This window comes from Garra rufa, chromosome 9 (assembly GCF_049309525.1).
Source record: "Garra rufa chromosome 9, GarRuf1.0, whole genome shotgun sequence".
Classification (NCBI taxonomy): Eukaryota; Metazoa; Chordata; class Actinopteri; order Cypriniformes; family Cyprinidae; genus Garra; species Garra rufa.
The window spans coordinates 25,936,532-25,958,726 of NC_133369.1; the positions used below are offsets into that span (position 1 = coordinate 25,936,532).

Here is a 22,195-nt window from a genome sequence, read left to right on the forward strand (position 1 = left end):
ATATGCATTGCTGAGAACTTCATTGGACAACTTTCAAGACGATTTTCTTAATTCTTTTTTTTTTTTTTTTTTGGCACCCTCAGATTCCAGATATTCAAATAGTTGTAATAGTGGCTCAAATGAGAACAATCATTGTATTAGGGGTGTAAATGGCATTTTGGAGTGAAATGGTCATATAGTTTCGTTTCAAGTATTTTTTTATTTTACATTATCATTTATTTTAGTTGTTTTTCTCATATAAAAAGTACAAAGACAAATTTACAAATGCAAAAGAGCAGGAGTGGATAAAAAAATATCAGAACAATACTGTATAAAGAGGCACTTTGAGCAATTGCAATAAAAATATACAGATATAATGACTGCTTAGATTACAATAGCCACCAAATTTTATCCTGTTGACACATTTATCCTCAAACTAATGATATCATGTTATATACACCAAAAGAGATACAGCATATTTTTTGAGTTGCATATAACATAGCTTGTGATCAAGCCTGGTCAATTATATAAAGTGGTTATGAGAGTATTTGATACAATAGTAAAGAAATTCCAGCATCATCTTCACAATGAAGACAGTCAGTTCTGGCATGGAAGGATTTGTTCTGGTGACTGTGCATTAATATGATTATAAAATGAAAAGCAGAGGGTTCTCACGTCTTGTAGAATCCCTTTTGATTCTGCTGGGGACTGAGACAAAGATAGAGAGACAAAACATGATTTTAAGTATGATGTATGTTCATATAATCATATATTCAGTAACCACAAAATGTATTTGGACACCTAAAGTTGCATCTAAATATGATTACATTGCATTAGTTAGCAAAATGTGATATTCGTAAAATGTTTTATTTTTTTATTTTTAACTTCAGCTGAAGTCAGAAAGTTTACATACACCTTGCAGAATCTGCAAAATGTGAATTATTTTACCAAAATAATAGGGATCATACAAAATGCAATATTTTTTTATTTAGTATTGACCTGAATAAGATATTTCACATGAAAGAGGTTTACATATAGTTTACAATATAAAATAATACTTGAATTTATGACTGTATGATTTTGAGATCCATCTTTTCACACTGAGGACTACTGAAGGACTATGCAACTATTACAGAAGGTTCAAATGCTCACTGATGCTTCAGAAGGAAACACAATGTATTAAGAGCCTTAATGCATTAATGCATTAAGAAAACTTTTTGAATTTGAAGATCAGGGTAAATGTAACTTATTTTTTCCTCTGAGAAACATCAGAAGTATCCTCTGTAGCCGTTGAAGGGCAGTAATAAATTAAAATAACATGATATTTAGGCAAAATAAGAAAAAAATGTACCCATCTTCATTGTTCAAAAGTTTACACCCCTGGCTCTTAATGCATCATTTTTCCTTCAGGAGCATCAGTGAGTGTTTGAACCTTCTGTAATAGTTGCATATGAGTCCCTCGGTTGTCCTCAGTGTGATAAGATGGATCTCAAAATCATACAATTATTGTTGAAAAAGGGTTTAAATACACAGAAATGCTAAAAACCCAATACATTTGTGGGACCTGAAGGGTTTTTCTGAAGAATAGCAGGTAGTTTCACTGTTCAGGACAAAAAAGCGACTCATGAACAACTATCACTAACCAAAAAAAACAAACAAACAAACACACACACATAGTTGTGGATCATTCAGGTAACAACACAGCATTAACCCCTTAACTGTCACCATCCCCTTGGACGCCCAAGTTTACTTCACCATTTTACAAATAAATCCTAATCTAATCTTGACAAACTATGTATTGTTGGAAAGGTCTAAGGCTCCTAAATAGATATTTTCCTAAATTAGATTTTTTTTTTTTTGTTACAAATTGTGTAGGAAAAATAATAGATTAATTTATGTCAAGAGTGCACCTAAAAAATCTACTTCAAAACAGTAGTTCTGACCTTTGTCACAAAAAGACTTCCTTGTTGCCTTTTTCCCTATTACACTTTAGAAATCATAAGAAAAGATATATCAGCTGAAAACGTAAAATCTCAAAATTCTGCCTTTGAAAGCCATTTCAAAATCAGACATTGCATTAACATGGAAAATGGTTTTCAAAATTATATTACAAAATGTTTTTGTTCATGAATTATAAAAATTTAAGTTTGAATTCTTAATTTTCATTTCTCTGTTCAAAAATGGGAGTGACAGTTCAGAATCAAGTGTATGTAAACTTTTGAGCAGGGTCATTTTTATAAATTTAACTATTATTTTCTCATGTGGACTATATGTAAATGCATTTTCTATGAAATAAAGGATTCAGGTCAGTACTTAATAAAAAAATAACATGTATTTTGTATGATCCCTCTTATTTTGGCAAAATAATTAACATTTTGCTTATTCTATACAAGGTGTATGTAAACTTTTGACTTTGTCCAAATATTGGACAGTATATCAATTGTTTATCTTTAAAAACTCACGTTTTGCAGCAGCAGAATTTGGTTTTGCGTCGTCTGTACATCATCATCTGTTAAGAAGAATGAAAGAAAATGTATAAGGCATTTGATTTTCACTTTTTTTAACACTTTACAAATGAATGGCCAGTGTGTGGAACTAGATAAAACCATGCATCGAGTATCAAAGTAAACATTAACCTGTCTGTGCCTGCGAATGCATATGATGACAATCACAAGGAGCAAGATGAAGCCCACGACTCCACCGATAATAGCAACCCAAAGCCAGATATTCACTGGAGCTCTCTCTGCGAAACATTTTATTCACAACAAAAGGGTTACACACTTTTTATAGTACATATATCACTCTCTTACTCTTTCTTTCACATCTCTTACCAATCTTTAATGATAGCACAGCAGATGTCAGCTTTGCCCCTTTTTTCCAGAGCTCACATGTATATTTCCCACTGTCCTTCACTTTCACTTCAGGGATGAACAGAGTAGATGGATGAGTCTTGAGACTGGAAAAAATGGAGCAGGACGAGCAATTCCATTTCACCTCGAGGTCGGAGGTATGTTGATGTCCCAATGTGCATGTCAGATTCACACTCTGGCCTTCATATAATCGAGAACCTCCGGAAGAGGAAACTAACAGAAGGAGACATTTAGAGAGTTGTGATTAAATAAAGAAAGATATGTTTGCATTTTTAGTCTCAAAAACATAAAACTCTTTGTTTCAAGCCACAGATGTCATTCAAGATGTTCATGTATTTCTTTCATTCTTCAGTCAAAAAAGAAATTAAGGTTTTTAAGGAAAACACTCCAGGATTTTTCTCCATATAGTAGACTTTAATAGGGATCAATGGTTTGAAGGTCCAAATTGCCATTTCAGTGCAGATTCAAAGGGCCGTACACAATCCCAGCCAAGGAATAAGGGTCTTATCTAGCAAAACAATCTGTAATTTTCCAAGTAAATATTGCATTTATATACTTTTTAACCACAAATGCTCATCTTACACTAGCTCGACATCACGCATTACCCAGTGTTTGCAAAGTGAATGTGCAAAGAAAGACAAACGGCATTTACAAAAAAAGTCAGTTTTTTTAACCAAAGTACTCAAACGAAAAACTAACCGCATATGACTTTTCCAACGTGATTACGTAATGCATTAAGATGCGCATGGCAGAGCTAATGCAAGATGAGCATTTGTGGTTAAAATGTATACACATCATTTAATTTTTTTAGAAAATGACAGATTGTTTTGCTAGATAAGACCTTTATTCCTTACCTGGAATTGTGTAGATCCCTTTTGAAGCTGCACTGAATTTGGACCTTTCAACCCTTTGATCCCAATTGAAGTCCACTGGAATGTTTTCCACAAAAACCTTAATTTCTTTGCGACTGAAGAAAGAAATACATGAACATCTTGGATGACATCCTGCGGGTGAGTAAATCAACAGGAAACTTTTGCATAGTAATCCTTCATTCCATTTTTGCATAATAATCCTTTATTCCAGTGTCCAGAATCAACTTTAAGCTAAAACTTGCTCATAATTTAAAGGAGGACTTTGAATAACATTTAATAATATTCTATGGTGACAACTGTTACATTCATAAACCTGTGTAGGGCTCCAAAATGCTAAGGTCAGCCCTGCTTTTAAGTTAATATCACTTGTTTAGGAATCCATGGCACGAGTAACAATGTAACAAACAGCGAAGCTTCATTTTTTTAGGGTATTAAAAAGTTTTCATTTCAAAAACATTATTATGGAAGTGCTGTCACACTATTGAAAGTAGGTAAGTTAGTTAGTTCCTTGTCATTTCACTTACCCTTCAGAACCTCCACTGTGACTTTTCTGCTGAGAGTCTTGCTTTTGAACATCAGGCTACAGTTGTAAACCCCCCTGATCTTCTCTGATACACGCAGATTGCGAATCGATAGATCCTGGTCCTTCAACTCTCTTCCCTCAACGGTAGGTATACTGTCTGTGCCCTTTACCACATCCCATCTGACCACCGGATCAACGCTGAGGCTGAGGAGAGATTGTGTTGACTTCGGGTCGCTGAGAGGAGTGAAGCTCCAGCTACCACCGCTGAGGCCAGTTTCATTCAAGACTGACCAGGGAATCTTAGAATACAAGGAACAAGGAATGTCGACTGTAGAGTATGAGGACAAGGATGAAGTATAAATAGTATCTGGAAAGAGGGAGAAGTCTGGAGAAAAAGGAATGAAGATAAAAAAGGAAAACATTATAATTATTGTTGTCATTGCTGCAGGGTGTTAAAAAATAATCATTTAAAAAAAAGCAAAAGTTTTCCAGAATAGTCTTTTCTTTCTCTATTTATTTCTTTTTAGAAAGGGTATCTACACTGTAAAACCCAATAGTTTACCTCACTTAAATATAGTTAGTTATCTTTACTTAGTTGCTATATTTACTAGGTTTTTTCAAACTATATTTTTATTATAACTTTCTTCCTGTTAATGCAGCAATGCATCATGAAATCAGAGCTTCTTGATTTCAAGGAAAGAAAAGTAATCACTAGGTCGGTCTTAAAAAATTATTTGTTTTCTAATTAAATCATTATATATATACAGACACATATATCATTAGCTGTATTTTACAAGCTTCCTAATGATCCTTCACTCTTTTATAGTTCTTTATAAACACCTTGCGAAGCTTTTTATTGGGTTGATACAGTTCTTTAATATTTACGTTAATATGCTCGAGTCACACACATGACTTTAACTTTCAGCACACGAATCACAACAATGGTAACAATTCAATTGTGTGTATTTTTAATAATTGTTACAATAACCATTTTATTTGCTCTTTTTGTTGTGCTACTACTGATACAATACAGCAAATTAAATTGGTAAATAAAAACAACAGTAAAACCAAGCAACTGCATAATTTATTCATGCCGCAATGCACTCTGGGAGTCAGTGAGTAGCAATACTAAGTCAAGAGTAAACCTAAAGTAAAGAATCAAGTACCCCTTACAGTCCTTGTTTAGTTACTAGAACACTTGTGTAAGTAAACTATACTAAATAAGCATTTGTCCATACAACATACTGTTCCTATTTCACTTTACTTAGTTTTTTTAAGGCAATCAGTTTGCATGCTTTTTTTAAGTAAGCCCAACTAATTCGATTTTACAGTGTAAATTGAGTAAATAAATGAGTCTAACTTTGTCACTTTTTGAAAAACAAAATTCATTTGAACTATTTAATAAAGTACCCTATATAAATTGGAACAATTATATTTGTATATTATATATTTATATTTAGGCGGGGGTTACCCTTACAAAAAAAAAAGAGATAAAAAAAGGTTTTATTAGTGCTCTCTCATTAATCTACTACATTTCTTCTTCCCATTATAGATTTATTGTGTATTGTAAACATATACTCTTACAGTGGGAGAGAGAGAGAGTTTAACACGTGTTCTTACCTATTACAGAAACAGTTGTTGTTGCTTTGGTTTCTCTCCTATTATTACCATACTTCAAATTGCATGTCCAAAGACCACTATGACACCAAGACACAGCTTCGATGTTAATTGTCTCTGTTTTAAGTTTACTCAGATTACAGTCATTTTCAGGTGGAATCCATGTTACTGTGGGATTAACTGAACTAGAGTCCACTTTACACTCCAGAGACAGAGAGGCACCAACCAGCACAGCCGGCACTTTGGGTATAGTGACTGAAACAGAGAAAAAGAAATGTTGAAAGGTGGAATACAACAACATTTGAGGAATGGTATCATGTAATGTGTACAATTATAACCTACACCACAAATTCTAGTGCTCCTATTACACATGATTAATTCATTGCCTTCATGTGTGTAATATGGAGAAAGATGATTGTAGTTTAAATTAATAGATTAATATGTCATGCATTTTTTCTTTCTTCCTTTTTGCAGTTCAGCCGAATGACAGAGGGGGGAAGTTTACTTCTGTGTACACATCCTGAATCAAGCTCAACAGTAGGTGTAGTGTCATTTCCTTATATTTGAAAAACAAACTGATAGAAATGCTCATTTTAATTCTCACCTGATTTTTTGGGAAATTAAATGAAAACAGGTTAGCTCACCTAATTTTCAAATGAAAATTCTGTCAATAATTATTCACCCTCATGTCGTTCCAAACCTGTAAGACCTTCATTCATCTTCAGAACACAAATTAAGATATTTTTGATTAAATCCAAGAGCTTTCTGATTCTGCATAGACAGCAACACAATTGCATGGCCCAGAACAGGCATTCACGAGTTCGCCCTTACATCTAATCTGCTTGAGTGAGTAATAAGCATATTTTGGCGTGCTGTCCTGGGGAAGGGTTCCGGGCCCGGAATACAGGCCAGACACAGAGAACTCCCCCTGCTAGTTTAGGATAGAAACAGATTAGAAGTGGGGAGTAGGGGTGGAGGAGGGATGCCAAGAAACTGTCGCTGGATGGAAGTAAGACGGCTGGCAATATATAGATGATGCGCTAATTCAATGATTGGTTAAACAAGTTGCACCTGTGCCGAATGGATTGATTATCTGATCGTGCTCCTCCCGAACCTTGTTAATAAAACATCATTTGTTAAAATAGTCCATGTGACATCAGTGGTTAACAACTTTATTCAACAGTTTTTTTCTCTTTTGTGCCAGTCACGAAAGTAAGTCATGGTAATGTCTTGAATGCACATCAAAGACTGACATGGTAGAGAAGAAATTGTCAAACAAAGTAATTTTTGTTTTCTTTGTGCACAAAAAGTATTCTCGTAGCTTCTTAAAATTTAACGAGAATAATGGTGTCCTTACTACTTTTCTGGGCCTTGAACGTGTCAGTTGCATTGCTATCTATGCAGGGTCACAAAGCTCTCAGATTTCATAAAAAATATCTTAATTTGAGTTCTGAAGATGAACGAAGTTCTGATGATTTTGGAATGATATGAGGGTGAGTAATTAACAATAGAATTTTTACTTTTTGGATAAACTATCTCTTTAACAGAATCAACACATTCTCACTTCCAACTTACATATTGACGCTTGGTCAGGACCCTTTGGTGTCACATTTTAGAGCACAGGGTACCCCCTTAGCATAATTTTTCACAGTGCAGGGTCCTCCATTGCTTTAAATTAGAAACCCTTGGCATCAATATGAAGAATCAAAAGGCATTGGGAATTTCATAGTTATATATGTTGGGGTGTGATTTTTCAATGTAAACAGAAGAGTTTTATTTACACATTTATGAGCATGTAATCCAGCCCCTAAACCTAAAATCTGTCAATAAAAATATTAGTTTTCCAAGTCTTTCAGTGCAAAACAATTGATTTGTGAGAGGAATAGACATCTCCAATGGCCAAAAGCTCAGATCCTGTGGGCAGTGCGCAAATTCAAAAAATGCAGCCAAGAAGAAGCCTTACGTCAGCCTTGGTTGTGAAATGCCATTGGCACTTGTTTGTCTCTGTGACCAATTGTATCATGCTACAGCAGGATCTTTTTAAATGAGATGTGAGCGTGTTAACGGAGCTGGGTAATTTTCAGCGATTAAAACCTTATGTTTTACTTCTTCACAGAAAGACATTGTATGGCTTCAGAAAACTTAGAAAGCATCACGACTTGTTTGTAATACTGTACTTTTATACTGCTTTTTATAGGCAGTTTTTGCAATAAATATCTGACTGTACTTTTATTTGCCTGTTACATGATTATAATGTTTAGAAGTTGGTAGGTTTAGGAAAGGGATGGGGTTAGATGCCCCAATGAAAGTATACATTTATATAAAATTATTTATATTTTTATGCAAGAAACCATTCAATATAGGCAAACAACTGTAAACAATGGAGGACCCTGCACGTCGAAAAGTATGCTAAAAAAAATTTATTCAAACTAGCCTGACTTTCTTCTGCAGAACAAAAGATATTTTGAATTGTTTTCACCCATACAGTAAAAAAGTCGACTTTCACTATGTGGACAAAAACAGTTCAAAACATTCATCAAAATATATTTTGGCTCCGCAGAAGAAGAGCATAATGAGAGTGACAGATTTTTGGGTGAACTATCCCTTTTAAGAGGTGACGTTCCTGGATTATTTGAATCTTTTTCTTCTCACACACACACACACACACTATCTCTCTGACACACTCTCTCTTACCATGGTAAAGTTTGTAGGTCCTTTCTGAAGTAGCCATTAATACATGTTGTACACAGCGCCAAATTTCAAAATCAGAATCCTGTACTGGTGAGATTTGGAGAGAGAAATCTTCCAACAGATTGGCATGTGTCTTCATTTCTCTCCCTACAACAAACAAACATGCATGTGTAGTTATATTAAACATGATAGCCTGATTATTACTGTAGAGTGAAAATGCATGAACTCAAAACCATGCATCTCACCCTTTTGGATCCCGCTCTGAGGATTCCTGCTGATAGTTGGATTTTCGTCTAACCCGCGGTACCAGTTCACGTAAACATTTTCTGCATTTTCTTTTACCGTATATCTCGGCAGGGTAACAATCCCTCCTACCTGTGCATAAATTACTATTGGGCTTTCTGATGATAGAAGAACACATTGGACAGAAAAAGAATGCTTATAAAGTCTGAATTTCACACTCTTCGCCATATAACAACTATCAAGATTTTTGCAACTTACCTTGCGCTTTAATAAATCCAACGTACAGCGATATTAGTATCCAACACAACATCATTCTGTCCTCAAAGCAGAGCCAGATAGGATGGAGGGTGATCTGTAAGACACCCATAGAGACATTCATCAACAAGAGCATAAAAATACAGAGGAAGGAAGGGGCTTGTGGTGGGCTCAGATTTTTTTTTTTTGAGTGATTGAGAGAAACAGTGAAAGTGCCGGATAGTGAGGGGGAGACAGAAGCTTTGTGGTGGGCTATGGGTTACAGACATAAAGGAAGACGAGTGCCAGTGAAGAAACATGAAAGAACAACAGCTAGAAAGACAGCGAGAAAAAGACGCCGAGAGGTGTGTCTGTGGTGGGCTGAGATTGTACAGGGAGTAGATTCTTATCCCTCTCGTTTTCACCTCTTCACCTCCTCCTCCATAACACCCCCTCTCTTCCTCCCTTGTTCCACGAAAGGCGGATCTCTCCACGCTTACATACAGAAAAAAAAGAACGCCACATGGTGCTGCTGCTGGTGTCGCTGCGCTTGGAGTGCGGTGTGTGTTATGTCTATTATATCTGATCTTAACCTCTTTTCTTTCTGTGCATGTGATTCACACAAATCTCTTTTTACTGCTTTTGAAGAGATTGACACTTCAAACTAGAAAAATGCAGACACCTCATTTATTTGTTACAACCTTTCTTGTAACCAATCTATCAAATCTATTACTGCACTCTGCACTCGTTTTTGCTTTTACTTTATTTCACAATATTCTTCCTAAAAAAAGTTTTCTAAACTAGCAACACCAAGGTTTTGGGGTTGATTCCCAAGAAAGGCATAAGATGATCAAATATATACTTAATGCAATGCAAGTCGCTTTTGGTAAATCGTCTGACAAATGCATAAATAAATGTAAATGATGACTATTTTAAGATACAAATGCTCAAACTTAAATGCACACTTAAGAAAATAATTAGTATATTTTTTCACTTCCATCTTTAATATTTAGTGATTTGTTTTTTTGTTTTTATGTTGTGTTATTTCTTATCTTTGCCTGTCCACCACTGAGAACCACCAAGAAACAAATATCTGAATTTATATATAAAATAAAACAAGATATATCTACCCTAGTGATTTTTTTTTTACGCATTTATGTACTTACTAAAATTATGTACATTTAGTACACTAAACTGTTATACTTAAAGTCTGCTAAATGTTGTGCTTAATTTATTGCACTTTAATTGTGCGGAAGTAGTGATGAATTCCAGATAAAGATATACTAAAGTCTATTCAATTGTACAATTGTACCTATACTTTAGGTACCCTTGAAATATCTTGCATTTAAAGACTAATATTATTCAAAGATCATACAATCAATTGTGACATTAAAAAAATTTCGGCTTAATATAAAAAATGTGCATTGTGCAGAAGCAGTACAGCAAATAAAGTTAAATTATTTATATTAGTAAGTCTTGAGCTATATGTAGGTAAATATGTTAATAGATTTATACTTAGTATAAAATAAATTGAATACTTTGAATATATTACTTTTTACTACTTTTAAATTAGTACTTTCTTGTGACATGTGCTTTCTTATAGTAAATATGTTTAATAAATATAACTTACACAGCATAATTTACAGCAATATAGTATGCAAAAGTATACTGCATAGAACAGTTTGTGACTTTCTGTTCATGCTAAAAAATATATGCATGAACATAATGCATAATTCGCCACCAGGTGTGGGGTACTAAATATTCACATTGGTTTTGTGGTACAGGCTATTTATGCGTCTATTATTTGGCTGAATTTAAAGTGTTGAATTTCACTAAGAAAAAGATTTGCAGGCACACTCTGTTATCAACAGATAAATGAAATCAGTATCACCCAATGACCAGTGTTTGCATCCCGGGAATGTAAGCCGCTTTGGATAAAACCACCTGCTAAATGAATACAAAAGTAAATGTAAAACCACTAGTTGAGACATACATTTATAAAAGTTTCAGTCATTTGTATATGACGTCCAAATATTTTTTGCTCTGATTCAGAATTAAAATTTGCCTTGATTTTGCTGCCATTAATTACAAAAATGTGACCCTGGACCACAAAACCAGTCTTAAGTCGCTGGGGTATGTTTGTAGCAATAGCCAAAAATACATGATATGGGTCAAAATTATTGTTTTTTCTTTTATGCCAAAAATAATTAGGAAATGAAGTAAAGATCATGTTCCATTAAGATTTTTTGTAAAATTCCTACTGTAAATATATCAAAATGTAATTTTTGATTAGTAATATGCATTGTTAAGAGCTTAATTTGGACAACTTTAAAGGTGATTTTCTCAGTATTTTGATTTTTTTGCACCCTCAGATTCCAGATTTTCAAATAGATGTATCTCGGCCAAATATTGTCCTATCCTTACAAACCATACATCAATAGAAAGCTTATTTGTTGATGATGTATACAACTCAGTTTTGTAAAATTTTACCTTATGACTGCTTTTGTGGTCCAGGGTCACAAATGTCTAATGGCGAAATTGCAACCTTTTAAAGTTTTAAGTCTCCAGTGGTGCACAGAACTGTGTAAGAAATGAGGGAAAAGTTTGTGAAGAATGAGAAACAGAAACAGAGGAAGGAGAAGCACACAAAGAAACACAAACGATAGATGTAGAGATAAAGACAGCCAGAGACTGCACCTGAACAAGTAACCCAGAAAGACAGATGATCAGGGCTGTGGTCAGGATGGAGGTTAAACAGCAAACAGACACACATGAGATGCAGGCAAAGGGAGGGGAACATTAGTAAGACCAAGAACTTCAATTTCTAAATGCCTGACAAAACTTTTAGAAAAAAAAGTAATGGATTTGATGAACATGTTTGTTTTCATTCATGTCCACTTTTTAACGAATCTTAGAGATTAAGATACATTTTTTTGATGGAATTCCAAGCTATTTTAATGCTCCACTCAGTTTAGTTAAAACTAATGACAGTTTAAACATTGATGTTCTAATATCCTGTATGTAAATAATTGTTCATGTTATAATAGAGCCGAAGACAATCAGACGATGATCAGATGTTCATTTTCACAGCTACTCTCTGCATCGCATGCATCACATGCAAAAGAGAATATACTTCTGTTTTGCATCCCGCACATTTGATGTCTAATGTTATATATTGTGTATCGGACAGTTTTCAAGTTTCTGTTTCTAAGTTTTTAACAATGTACAATACATGCCGTCCGATTAATTGAACCGTAAATATAAAGAGTGCAAATTTTCATTATGTAATTTGCTATTAATTTTTAGTGTATTTCAGACTTCATTCAGAGTAAATAATTCATATTAATTAAAATATAACTTAAAGGGGTTTAAAACACTTCAGATCAACACTTAAAAGTATTTTATTCTCTATTCATATTTTATGTAATAACATAAAAACACAAAAACAGATCAAATGAAATCATCCATAAAAAAATAAAGCTATCTGTAAATGACAGTGTATAATTAAATGTACATCTATGTGTAAATATACTCACCTTATGAGCAAAATTCTTTATCGTTCCTCTTCAAAGTCGTGCAGCGGATGTGTTCACTTACAGGCCAAAATATTTCTATTTAACCTTCGTTGACGCCTCCCCTCCGTCTGATTGGCCTGAGAGGTAAAAGAAGACGTCCGGTTATTGACATGAGGCTGTTGATTTAAGCAGATTTCTAAATAAATGGAAAAAATTGTACATTTTTTCCACTGAATATACATTTTTTTGTTACTGCATATCTGTTCAGTGTATGACAATTACTTTTCTAACCGCATTATTTCTCCCTCCAAAAAATTATTGTTACTAATATAATATTTTAGAATATTATAGAAATTAATAAAAATAGATCCTTTTACAATCAGATCCATGTGGGAAAAGATTCAATGACAATCATTAAATAAAATTAACTGATAAAATTGAAAAATTTTCCGATAATAACTTTAAAAAAATAGGATCGGACATCGCTGTGTTACGCTCCAAAAAAGCTTTTTTTCTGCGTAGGTTTTTCTGTTTTTTTCTTGATTATCATGTAAAGAACACAATGTTCTCTGAAACCCTGATTATTTATTTAAGTTTTTGTGTAGCTTTATGTTTATTTTCTCTGTTTTTTTTTCATTGTTTGTTTGCCACATTATTGTATAATTGACATTATCTTGTCTATTTTTTTTTTAAATGGCAATGTCCTATTAGTAACATGAGCACTGCTTTATAGTAATTGATAAGTTATAATAATAATCTAATCTACTCCATATAAAACACTTGAACACATGCATAAATGTCTTTATCAGCACTGACCCTCCAAGCCCAGCAGAATAAACTCTAAAACATTTATTATAATTTGTTTTATTTTTATTTTTATCTGTTTTATTTTTTCGCTTTCCAGTTGTTCCATTGTCTTTACTTTATATGATTTTCTTAATCTATTGTTTAAAAAGGTCCAAAAAGAAGCTTTATTCTACTATCAACTTTCATCCGTGTCCCCGAATGCGTACATGACTTGAGCAAATATGGGTGGAATGTTACAACATGTGAAAACTGACCTATGAATATGAACAAATAATTCACTGTAATTTGTATAAGAACGTAAATCATTTGAACATTTACAATCAATCTAAGTGTGCTTAGTAAGCATGAAACACCACATCCAGACTTTAATAAATTTGACAGAGAATTGAAATAAAAATCAAAGATGTCCATTACTGTAAATTACAAGAAAGATTTTCTTAATCTATGTTATTTTTCAAAGCATTTAAATATGCATGGAAAGCAGAAATGCAGTATGCGAAAAATATATGAAAGTGCAAATGCGCCTCGAAAACTTATTTAGGGGGAATTCTTTGAATCCAATTATCATTTAATGCATACTTATGTATTATGGGTAATACTTTACAATAAGCTTTAATTAGTTAATGCATCATCTTGAACAAACAATGAACAACACATTTGTTACAGTATTTATATCTTTATTAATGTAAGGTAATAAAAATACAGTCGTTCATTGTTCATGTTAGTTCACAGTGCATTAACTAATGATAACAAACAACTTTTGATTTTAATAAGCATCAGTAAATGTTAAATTAATATGAACTAAGATTAATAAATGCTGTAGAAGTATTGTTAATTCTGAGTTTATGTTAACTAAAGCAGTTAACTAATGTAACTAATGAACCTTATTGTAAAGTGTTACCGTATTATTCAATTATTAAATCAATTTCAAATATAGATCATATCTTTTAAAGAAGCGATGTCATGGATAAACTAAAGATTAGTTTGTGATATTATTAAAACGCAGTAAATTATGACAATTCAACAACTTCTAAAAATGTTAACTTGCTTGTTTTTTAACATCTGGAAGACAGTTTCTCTGCAATGTATCACTTCTGCTATAAGATAAGCTGATTTAAACCAATGTGGTTCCATAGAGGAACACAAATTAAGCAAAAAATGAAATGAAAGCTTATGGGATGCAACGATCAACCAATTTTTTTTTTTTTTTCCTAAGGGCATTTAAGTTAAAAATCTTAGGGTGGTAGTTCTGTTTTGGTTTGTTGTGATTACTTCTGAGCCAAGTCAGCATCTTTCTGCACAATACTTCTCTTTAGAGCAGTTTATCTCTTACATTTATTGTTTGGAAATCACCAAATCAAATGCCTCGTAAGCACAAATTTAGGAAGTCTTATTCGTTAGATTTGCGTTACAAAAGATTTAGAAACCCATAAGCAGTTCACAAATCTTCTACACACCGATCTAAACAAGCTGCACTCTTAAAAATGAAAATACTTCAGTCAGTCAGTTAAGTTCTTCGCATCACATTGGTTTCAGTAAAGAATGCCATTCTTAACAAGAACCAACACTGCAAGGTTTTTATTTTGGGGCTAAATTCTTTGGAAATAAAAAAAATCATTTCAAATTATGAGATCAGGTTTAAACACCAGTTCATTGGTTTTGGTAAAACCTAGCCACTGTGAATTCTCCAATAGCATCAGTATGTAAAACTGTAACATGTTTAAGGATGAATAAAGCATCCTGCTGTAGAAGAATAAGTAGATTAAAGAAAAGCACAAGAGAGCGACAGGTACTGTAGAGCATATTTCAGCGCTGTAGGGCAGGAGTGGTTTGCTAAGGGGAACCACATGAAGGTTGAAACAAACACGTTGCCTGCCTCACATCTGTGTCTGAGGTTTCACCCCTCTGTCATTCTCGCTCTTCCTGCCTTGCTCTGTTCGTCTTCTTCAAAAAATACCTTTAGCTTTACACAGTTCTTCATATCACCATTCACATCTATCTGTCTATCTACCTATGTATTTATCTGTTTTCTCTCAGAGCTGAAAGGAAAGACCCATTTTAGAGGGATCCCTCATTACTCACAGACTGAAAAGGTGTTGAGACACCAACATATTCATTACTGAAAGAGAGAAAGAAAGCAAGCAGGAAAAGTGGGCGATTTATTTCAATATGTCCCATACAGGTTTTCGTTACGTGTTTCCCCTTCAGCAAGTCATTTCGCTGTGTACTCGACTGAAGAACCCGAGGACTGATATTGCATACGTCTCCCACACGTCTTACTCTTGTAACTTGTGTCAAGGTATTTTTAGAGTGAATAATCTGTTTTCTTATTTGTTGCCATTTTATCTAGTCTTCGTCTAAAATTAGTGAGAATTTTACGCATATTAAACGATTCGCTATGGTTATGTGACTAAGAGGGGATCCCGCTAACAGATCTGAATCCTCACTTTCAGTGATTCACACACATCTTAAACTGTGGGCCGTAGGAAATGTTGAAGGAGTCTGAGGTGTGCAAAGCGCTGACGAGGGCTAAGATGGACGCCATTGCTTTTGGTTTTCTAGAGTCAGAGTTTCGCATGGTGAACGAAGTGTTTTGGAAAAGTGAGTGGAAATTACATAGAAAGACAAATTGCAGTTGTTTCTTTCATTCTTGAGTTTTCAGTTACAACCCTCCTCCATTAAATGAAGTCCTGTAGGTTTGAAATACAAGCACGGCTAAATGTCAGTGGAAAGAGATGTCGAGAGAACAAGAGATTACTGACATTTGGCCTGATGCTTACGAAAATGTGTATTTTTAGATTAATGTACAGAAGATTAGATCATATTTTAGAAGGCAAATTTCGAAACCTCATGCTACATATGGCGACTGTTCCATTGCGTAATTATGTTCGCGTCTTTGGGGTTTTTTCTGCTAAAATCTGCAAAAGGCCCTTATTGTTGATGTATGTTCACAGAAATGCTTATAAAAAGGGCATAATCATTTTTAGGAATCTGCTATCTGCAGTGTCATTTCCTATATTCATGTGATCTCATTTTCAGTCTCACGTGGAGTTCGTTCATCCTAATGAAGATTATACATTAAAAATATGACTTTTTTACCCAATTCACATTTGAATATAATGAGTTGAACAAAGCACTAGACTTGCTGAGTGTGACCATCTGAGAGGAGGTGAAACTAAGGGTCGGGTAGGAAAACCCTCTGACAAAATGTGTGGTGTGTGTTTGTGTGTGTGTGTGTAGGACAAAGCTGAAGTGAGAGGATGAGAAATAGAGAAAAATGTCTGTATGACACACTTTGTGAAAGAGGGAATCCTGCTCTCATTATGAAAATTACTCCCTCCTTCATAACAGTAGCACTGAAACAACAAAAACGCAGGTGCAATCTATTTTCAGACTTGTTTAAAGTCACCGTTTTTTTGTCTCAAGTACTGCTTTAATGAAAATAAAGGGTCATCTATTGTGATGTAACAATGTGTTTTCTTGACTATTAAAACATTTATATGTTTTAAAACATTAAAACATAACATTTTTTAGTTTCATTCCACATTTAGTGATGTAGAATCTGTAAAATGTGTTTTGTGCTTGACAATACATTTTGCTCCTTATTTTCTCACTTGGTTTGCTGTTTATATCTTATATCTTATTTCAAGATATATATCTCATTACTGACTTATTTTTTGTAACTTACAGTCAGAAAAGGGTGTTTTTTGCCAGACTGAATTCTCAGAAGATCATGAGATCATGCTGTTGTCCCGTGACTTTATTTAAGAGTGCATAAAACATTGTAAACCAATCAAGACTGTTGTTATATTGATAACACAAAATTGCAAATTACAGCTACTGAAATATATAATGAGAAGGTATTAATTCACAGTTTTAAGTTTTACTAAACACTTTACATCCTTGTGGAGTTAACGGCGTGTTTCATATAGTTTGTTCGACTAAATCCATCGATTCACATTGATTACTTCAACTTTCAGTGTAAACCTAATCACTGGCATGTTAATGTAGGAGTGCCGCTATATTAAAGATTATTATTCATGGCATAATGCATATGTACGTTGTTCAAACTTTTCTTTCACAAGTTGACATAAACGCATGTATGCACAAAACTGAACTGGTAGCATTGTATTTTACAGTCCTGTTCCTTATTTACAAACTATGTACTTATTAAAGTGATTACAATAACTAGGTAATAACTAGGAACCATCCCAAAACCTAACCCTACCCATATATTATTACCTTATATTACCAGTACTTTCTTAGGTACACCGTAGTACACGTACTGTAAAAATGCAACCACTGAACTTTGTATATATGTATTTGGCTTTTGGCTTATTGCAAGTAACAGTTTTTTTACTGATAAACAACATTATGTAATTTGTTGCTGTGCATATGGATCATCTTAAATGTAACATATTATATTGAGCATAATATTATGTTTTCGGACAGACAGGCAGAAAATACATGATAAATAAAGATCTTGGCGGTGACCAAACAAATCTTTCTCTGAGAAACTGAAGCTGTGTATAGCGCATAATGTATTATATTACCCCTGGTAATGTATTTGGTATACGCAAGGTGTGTGCAAACAGCTGATACTACATTTTATGATTCTGCTCATTTAATAATTTTGATTCAGATTTTTTTTTTTTAATCTGAGAAGCATTTTGTGCCTGTCCTACAAGTGTTTCTATGACTGAACGGTAGCGTTCCACAACTACATGCCGCTGAATTAGACAGCAAACCGCTGGGACAAAATCCACTGTTATAATCTAATTTTACACTGACGTCTAGAATAACTAAACACATAAGATGAGGTAACACTTTATTTTAAGGTAATTTTATTACCCTTGTTATATGTACTTGCTATAGTAATAATAGTAAATGTGATCCTGGACCACAAAACCAGTCATAAGGGTCAATGTTTGGAAATTGAGATTTATACATCATCTGAAAGCTTTCCATGAATAATCCTTCCATTGATGTGTGGCTTGTTAATATAGGACAATATTTGGCTGAGATACAATTTGAAAATCTGGAATCTGAGGGTGCTAAAAAATCCAAATATTGACAAAATCACCTTTAAAGTTGTCCAAAATTAAGTTCTTAGCAATGCATATCACTAAGCAAAAATTAAGTTTTGATATATATTTATGGTATGAAATTTACAAAAAATCTTAATGGAACATGATCTTTGGCAAAAAAGAATAATGATTTTTGGCATAAAAAAAAGAATTTTAATCCATAAAATGTATTGTTGGCTATTGATACAAATATACCCGTGCTACTTACGGTTTTGTGGTCCAGGTTCACAAGTGATGCACAATTACACACAACTAACCCTAAACCGTACCTTAACCCTACATAGAAAGTATGTAGTTAATTAACATTACTCAGTACTTGCTTGCACTGCACATATATAAAAAAATGTCGGTGATTTTACTGTGCGGCATTAACTCCATCTGCTCCATCTGAGGTCAAAAGTGCTCTTGATGGGTTGAATTTTGGAAAGATGTTTTCGATGATTTGCATGTAAATTGATTTTTGCCATGACAGAAGGAGATAAAAATGTAATAAAGCTTTAGTTTAGTTGTCTCGACTACCGGTACATGTTTCGTTTAACAGTTTTTTGTTGCTTGAAGTCAATAGACATCTGTAAAGTTAGTCATGCTGGAATGATAATGATATTTTCAGAATAAAATCAGCATATCATAACAAAGCATGGACGATAACAATATCCATTTGCATTTGCGAGTACAATAGTATACACTAACAAACAGAATGCCTAAATGACTTCCTTGACATGCTTGCGTTTTGCCAAGTTTTTTCACCTGAGGGATGCAATGTGTTACAAAATTCGACTTTTGAAAAAAAAACATAATAATGTGGTTGTGAGGGATAGCAGATCTCTTTCATGTTTTGTTAGTGATTTTCCTAAAAAAAAAAAAAAAACTAAACCAGATATTAAACAAAAGACGGCGATGTCTGACAATGACGCACAGTTGTTGTTGTTTTTAATCAGGCATCCGTTTATATTTCTATCGTAATAAATTTTTTATAAAGTGGCCTCAGAATGTCTTTGGACACCTAAACCACACTTAAACATGAAAATCACTGCATTATTTGACACAATATAATATTAAATGGTATTTAATATTAAACAGTTTGATGAGTTATATTAAATAATAATACAATAGATTTACTCTTCAAATGATAACAAGAAGTATTTGGATGCTTTTGGGTCGTCAGACAAGTTAATGTGATGAGATACACCTGTGGTTTCATCTGTTAAGACACCTGTGTAACCTTACATCCAGGTCATACATCCACTAAAGCCAGTTTAGAGTGTGCACATTTGACATCCAAATACAAATCAACTTATACTGCATTCAATTGCATTTTATCAGGTTCTCCTGGGAATCAAACCTATGACCTTGCCGTTGCTAACACGGTGTTGTGGAATCAGAAAAGACTTAAAAAGGAGTATTTTGTTTGCAGATGCCACTTGATTTGATATTTTGATATTATATTTGATATTACATCTAATGCAATGACATGAGTTTTTAAGTCTGACGTTTGTAGGCAAACTGCAGTTAATGTGGATTGATTTTCGTTAGTAAAACTTGGTGGAGGATGAAGATGTTGTCTGTTAAAATAAATAATTTGTCGCTGTTATGCGCTAAAACGGTCCTCAGTTTTTGTTTCCTGCACAGAGAATATCAAACTAATAATAAAGACAGATCGGCATTCCATACCTGGAAATTTTTAAACCAATATATTCATTATATGATACTTACTAATGACTTAAACATGAACATACTTTTTTCAAAATAAATGTAAAAATTGTTACATTTTGTGAATCATGTTTTATGTAGGTTAAGAAAATTAGCTTGTTTAGCGTTAATGAAATGTAAAAAAAAATGTACTTTTATAATGACATCTCATATGAAATAAATTAAATACAAATACGCAAATACAAAAACTATCCAACTTGACTGCTGTAGCTGTGTAAACATCTAACGCAACTGTTAAAACTTCAAAAACATTCAGCTTATAACACAAAATACAAAACACTAAAACTGAACAACACATTAAGTATTTTACTTAATCTTCATCTAGTTTAAAAGAGTACTTTGTCAACAACAAATCATTTTAAATATTCAATTAACGGTTCAAACTGAGGCCTTGGCCTACAAAACAGATACAGTTTAACAACTTAAACACAATAATAAAAAAGCATCTAATATCTGTTCATATTCTGCATTATGAAGGTTACACTATAGTCTACAGCTATAAGAGTAATTAAACGTAGGCCTAATATACAAACACTCATTATCAAACGTAACTCTAACAATAATATTTGCATTGAAATATCTAAAAAACAAGCCCAAATATTTATATGTAAATAATACATACCAGTACACCTGAAAATGTATTTTCAAAAGGTTATTTATGTTATCATTAGCTATTAAACTTTTCATTCAATACCATGGTTAACGTTACTACAAACAGCACATCAGAAACAGGAGTTCGGCATCCGAAACATTTGCGCAAAACTTCACGCTACAAAACAGTATTAAAAATGTACATAGGACCATGATTGTACTGATCAAAACAAGCTGCTTGTAAACAGCATTAACTAACAAACACATCTCCACCACTGTCATTTTGTTTGGAATAATTTATAGCTCACCATTTGTGTCAGACATTTAGCTTAAGACAAAACTCTTTTGGTATTTTATATGAGAACACATCGCCAATAACAAAAAGCAGCATGGTTTATGTTTGTGATAGTACCAAAACAATACTTACAGTTGTGATGAGATGAGTGTGTGTTCTATCCAGGGTCTCAGAGCTACACTGACATTTTCTTCCAAACACACTCCGTCATACAAACACGACAGGAAACAGCAACGTGATTTGCGCAGCACTACGCTCATGTGTCTGTGGTATCTTATGCCCTTGTTTTTACTCTGAAAGCTAAGTACTATTTACTTCTATATCAGTGTCACACATCATTTATCACACCAACGGCCTTCCGCCTGCATCGGATAGCTTTTTTCTAAAGCTTCTTTCTCTTGCATTTTAATGTTGCCTTTCTAAATAGTACATTATGTAATCCTAAAGTCAAGAAAAGCACAAAACAATACCCTTCCAAAAGGTATTAAAGGGTTAGCTCACCTAAAAATGAAAGTTATGTCAAAACATAGTATTCTTTTTGTGCACAAAGAAAACAAAAATAATGACTTTATTCAACAATTTCGTCTCTGCAGCGCCTTCATAAGAGTACCAAGACCTGCATTATTCTTGTAAACAAGGCGCAGTGCATCGGGGTTCTACATCTGACCTTATATGCAAAATTTTAAAAAGTCTAACAAAAAGTATTCTAATAGCTTTATAACATTGAACCACTGATGTCGCAAGGACTATTTTGACAATGTCCCTACTAACCTTTCTGGGCCGTTTGAACGGTTATTCAGTTGCGTTGCTGTTTATTCAGGGTCAGAAAGCTCTCGGATTTCATCAAAAATATTGTAATTTGTGTCCTGAAGATGAACGAAGGTCTTAGGGGTTTGCAACGACATATGAGGGTAATTAGAGTAATTAAAGCGAGACGCTGCAGGTGAATAGGGTAAAAAAATGTACTAATAGTTATGACTTTACTTACCCAGTTGATTGATTACATTGATAACTGCAAACATTTTTGTATTTTTTGTAATTTTTTAAAATGTTACATTTAAATATGCACATAAGGCATTATTTAATGAAATATGCGCTCATTTGCAAACATTTCTAGCACACAAATCTAAATACTGGATGAAGTCAGTTTCAAAATTCTTG

The 22,195-nt window shown here is 33.5% G+C and overlaps 1 protein-coding gene across 1 annotated transcript; it reads right to left on the minus strand.

Annotated features, from left to right (window-relative positions):
- Positions 1-257: 257 nt before the first annotated feature.
- Positions 258-12,681, minus strand: cd4-1 (CD4-1 molecule). The gene is made up of 10 exons (XM_073847678.1): positions 12,566-12,681; positions 9,054-9,147; positions 8,798-8,953; positions 8,556-8,699; positions 5,865-6,116; positions 4,246-4,629; positions 2,811-3,062; positions 2,616-2,722; positions 2,442-2,488; positions 258-687 (listed from the first exon to the last, which is right to left on the minus strand). Exons 2-10 carry the CDS (start codon positions 9,106-9,108, stop codon positions 651-653), a joined length of 1,434 nt encoding a protein of 477 aa, XP_073703779.1. The 5' UTR covers positions 9,109-9,147; positions 12,566-12,681; the 3' UTR covers positions 258-650.
- Positions 12,682-22,195: the final 9,514 nt, after the last annotated feature.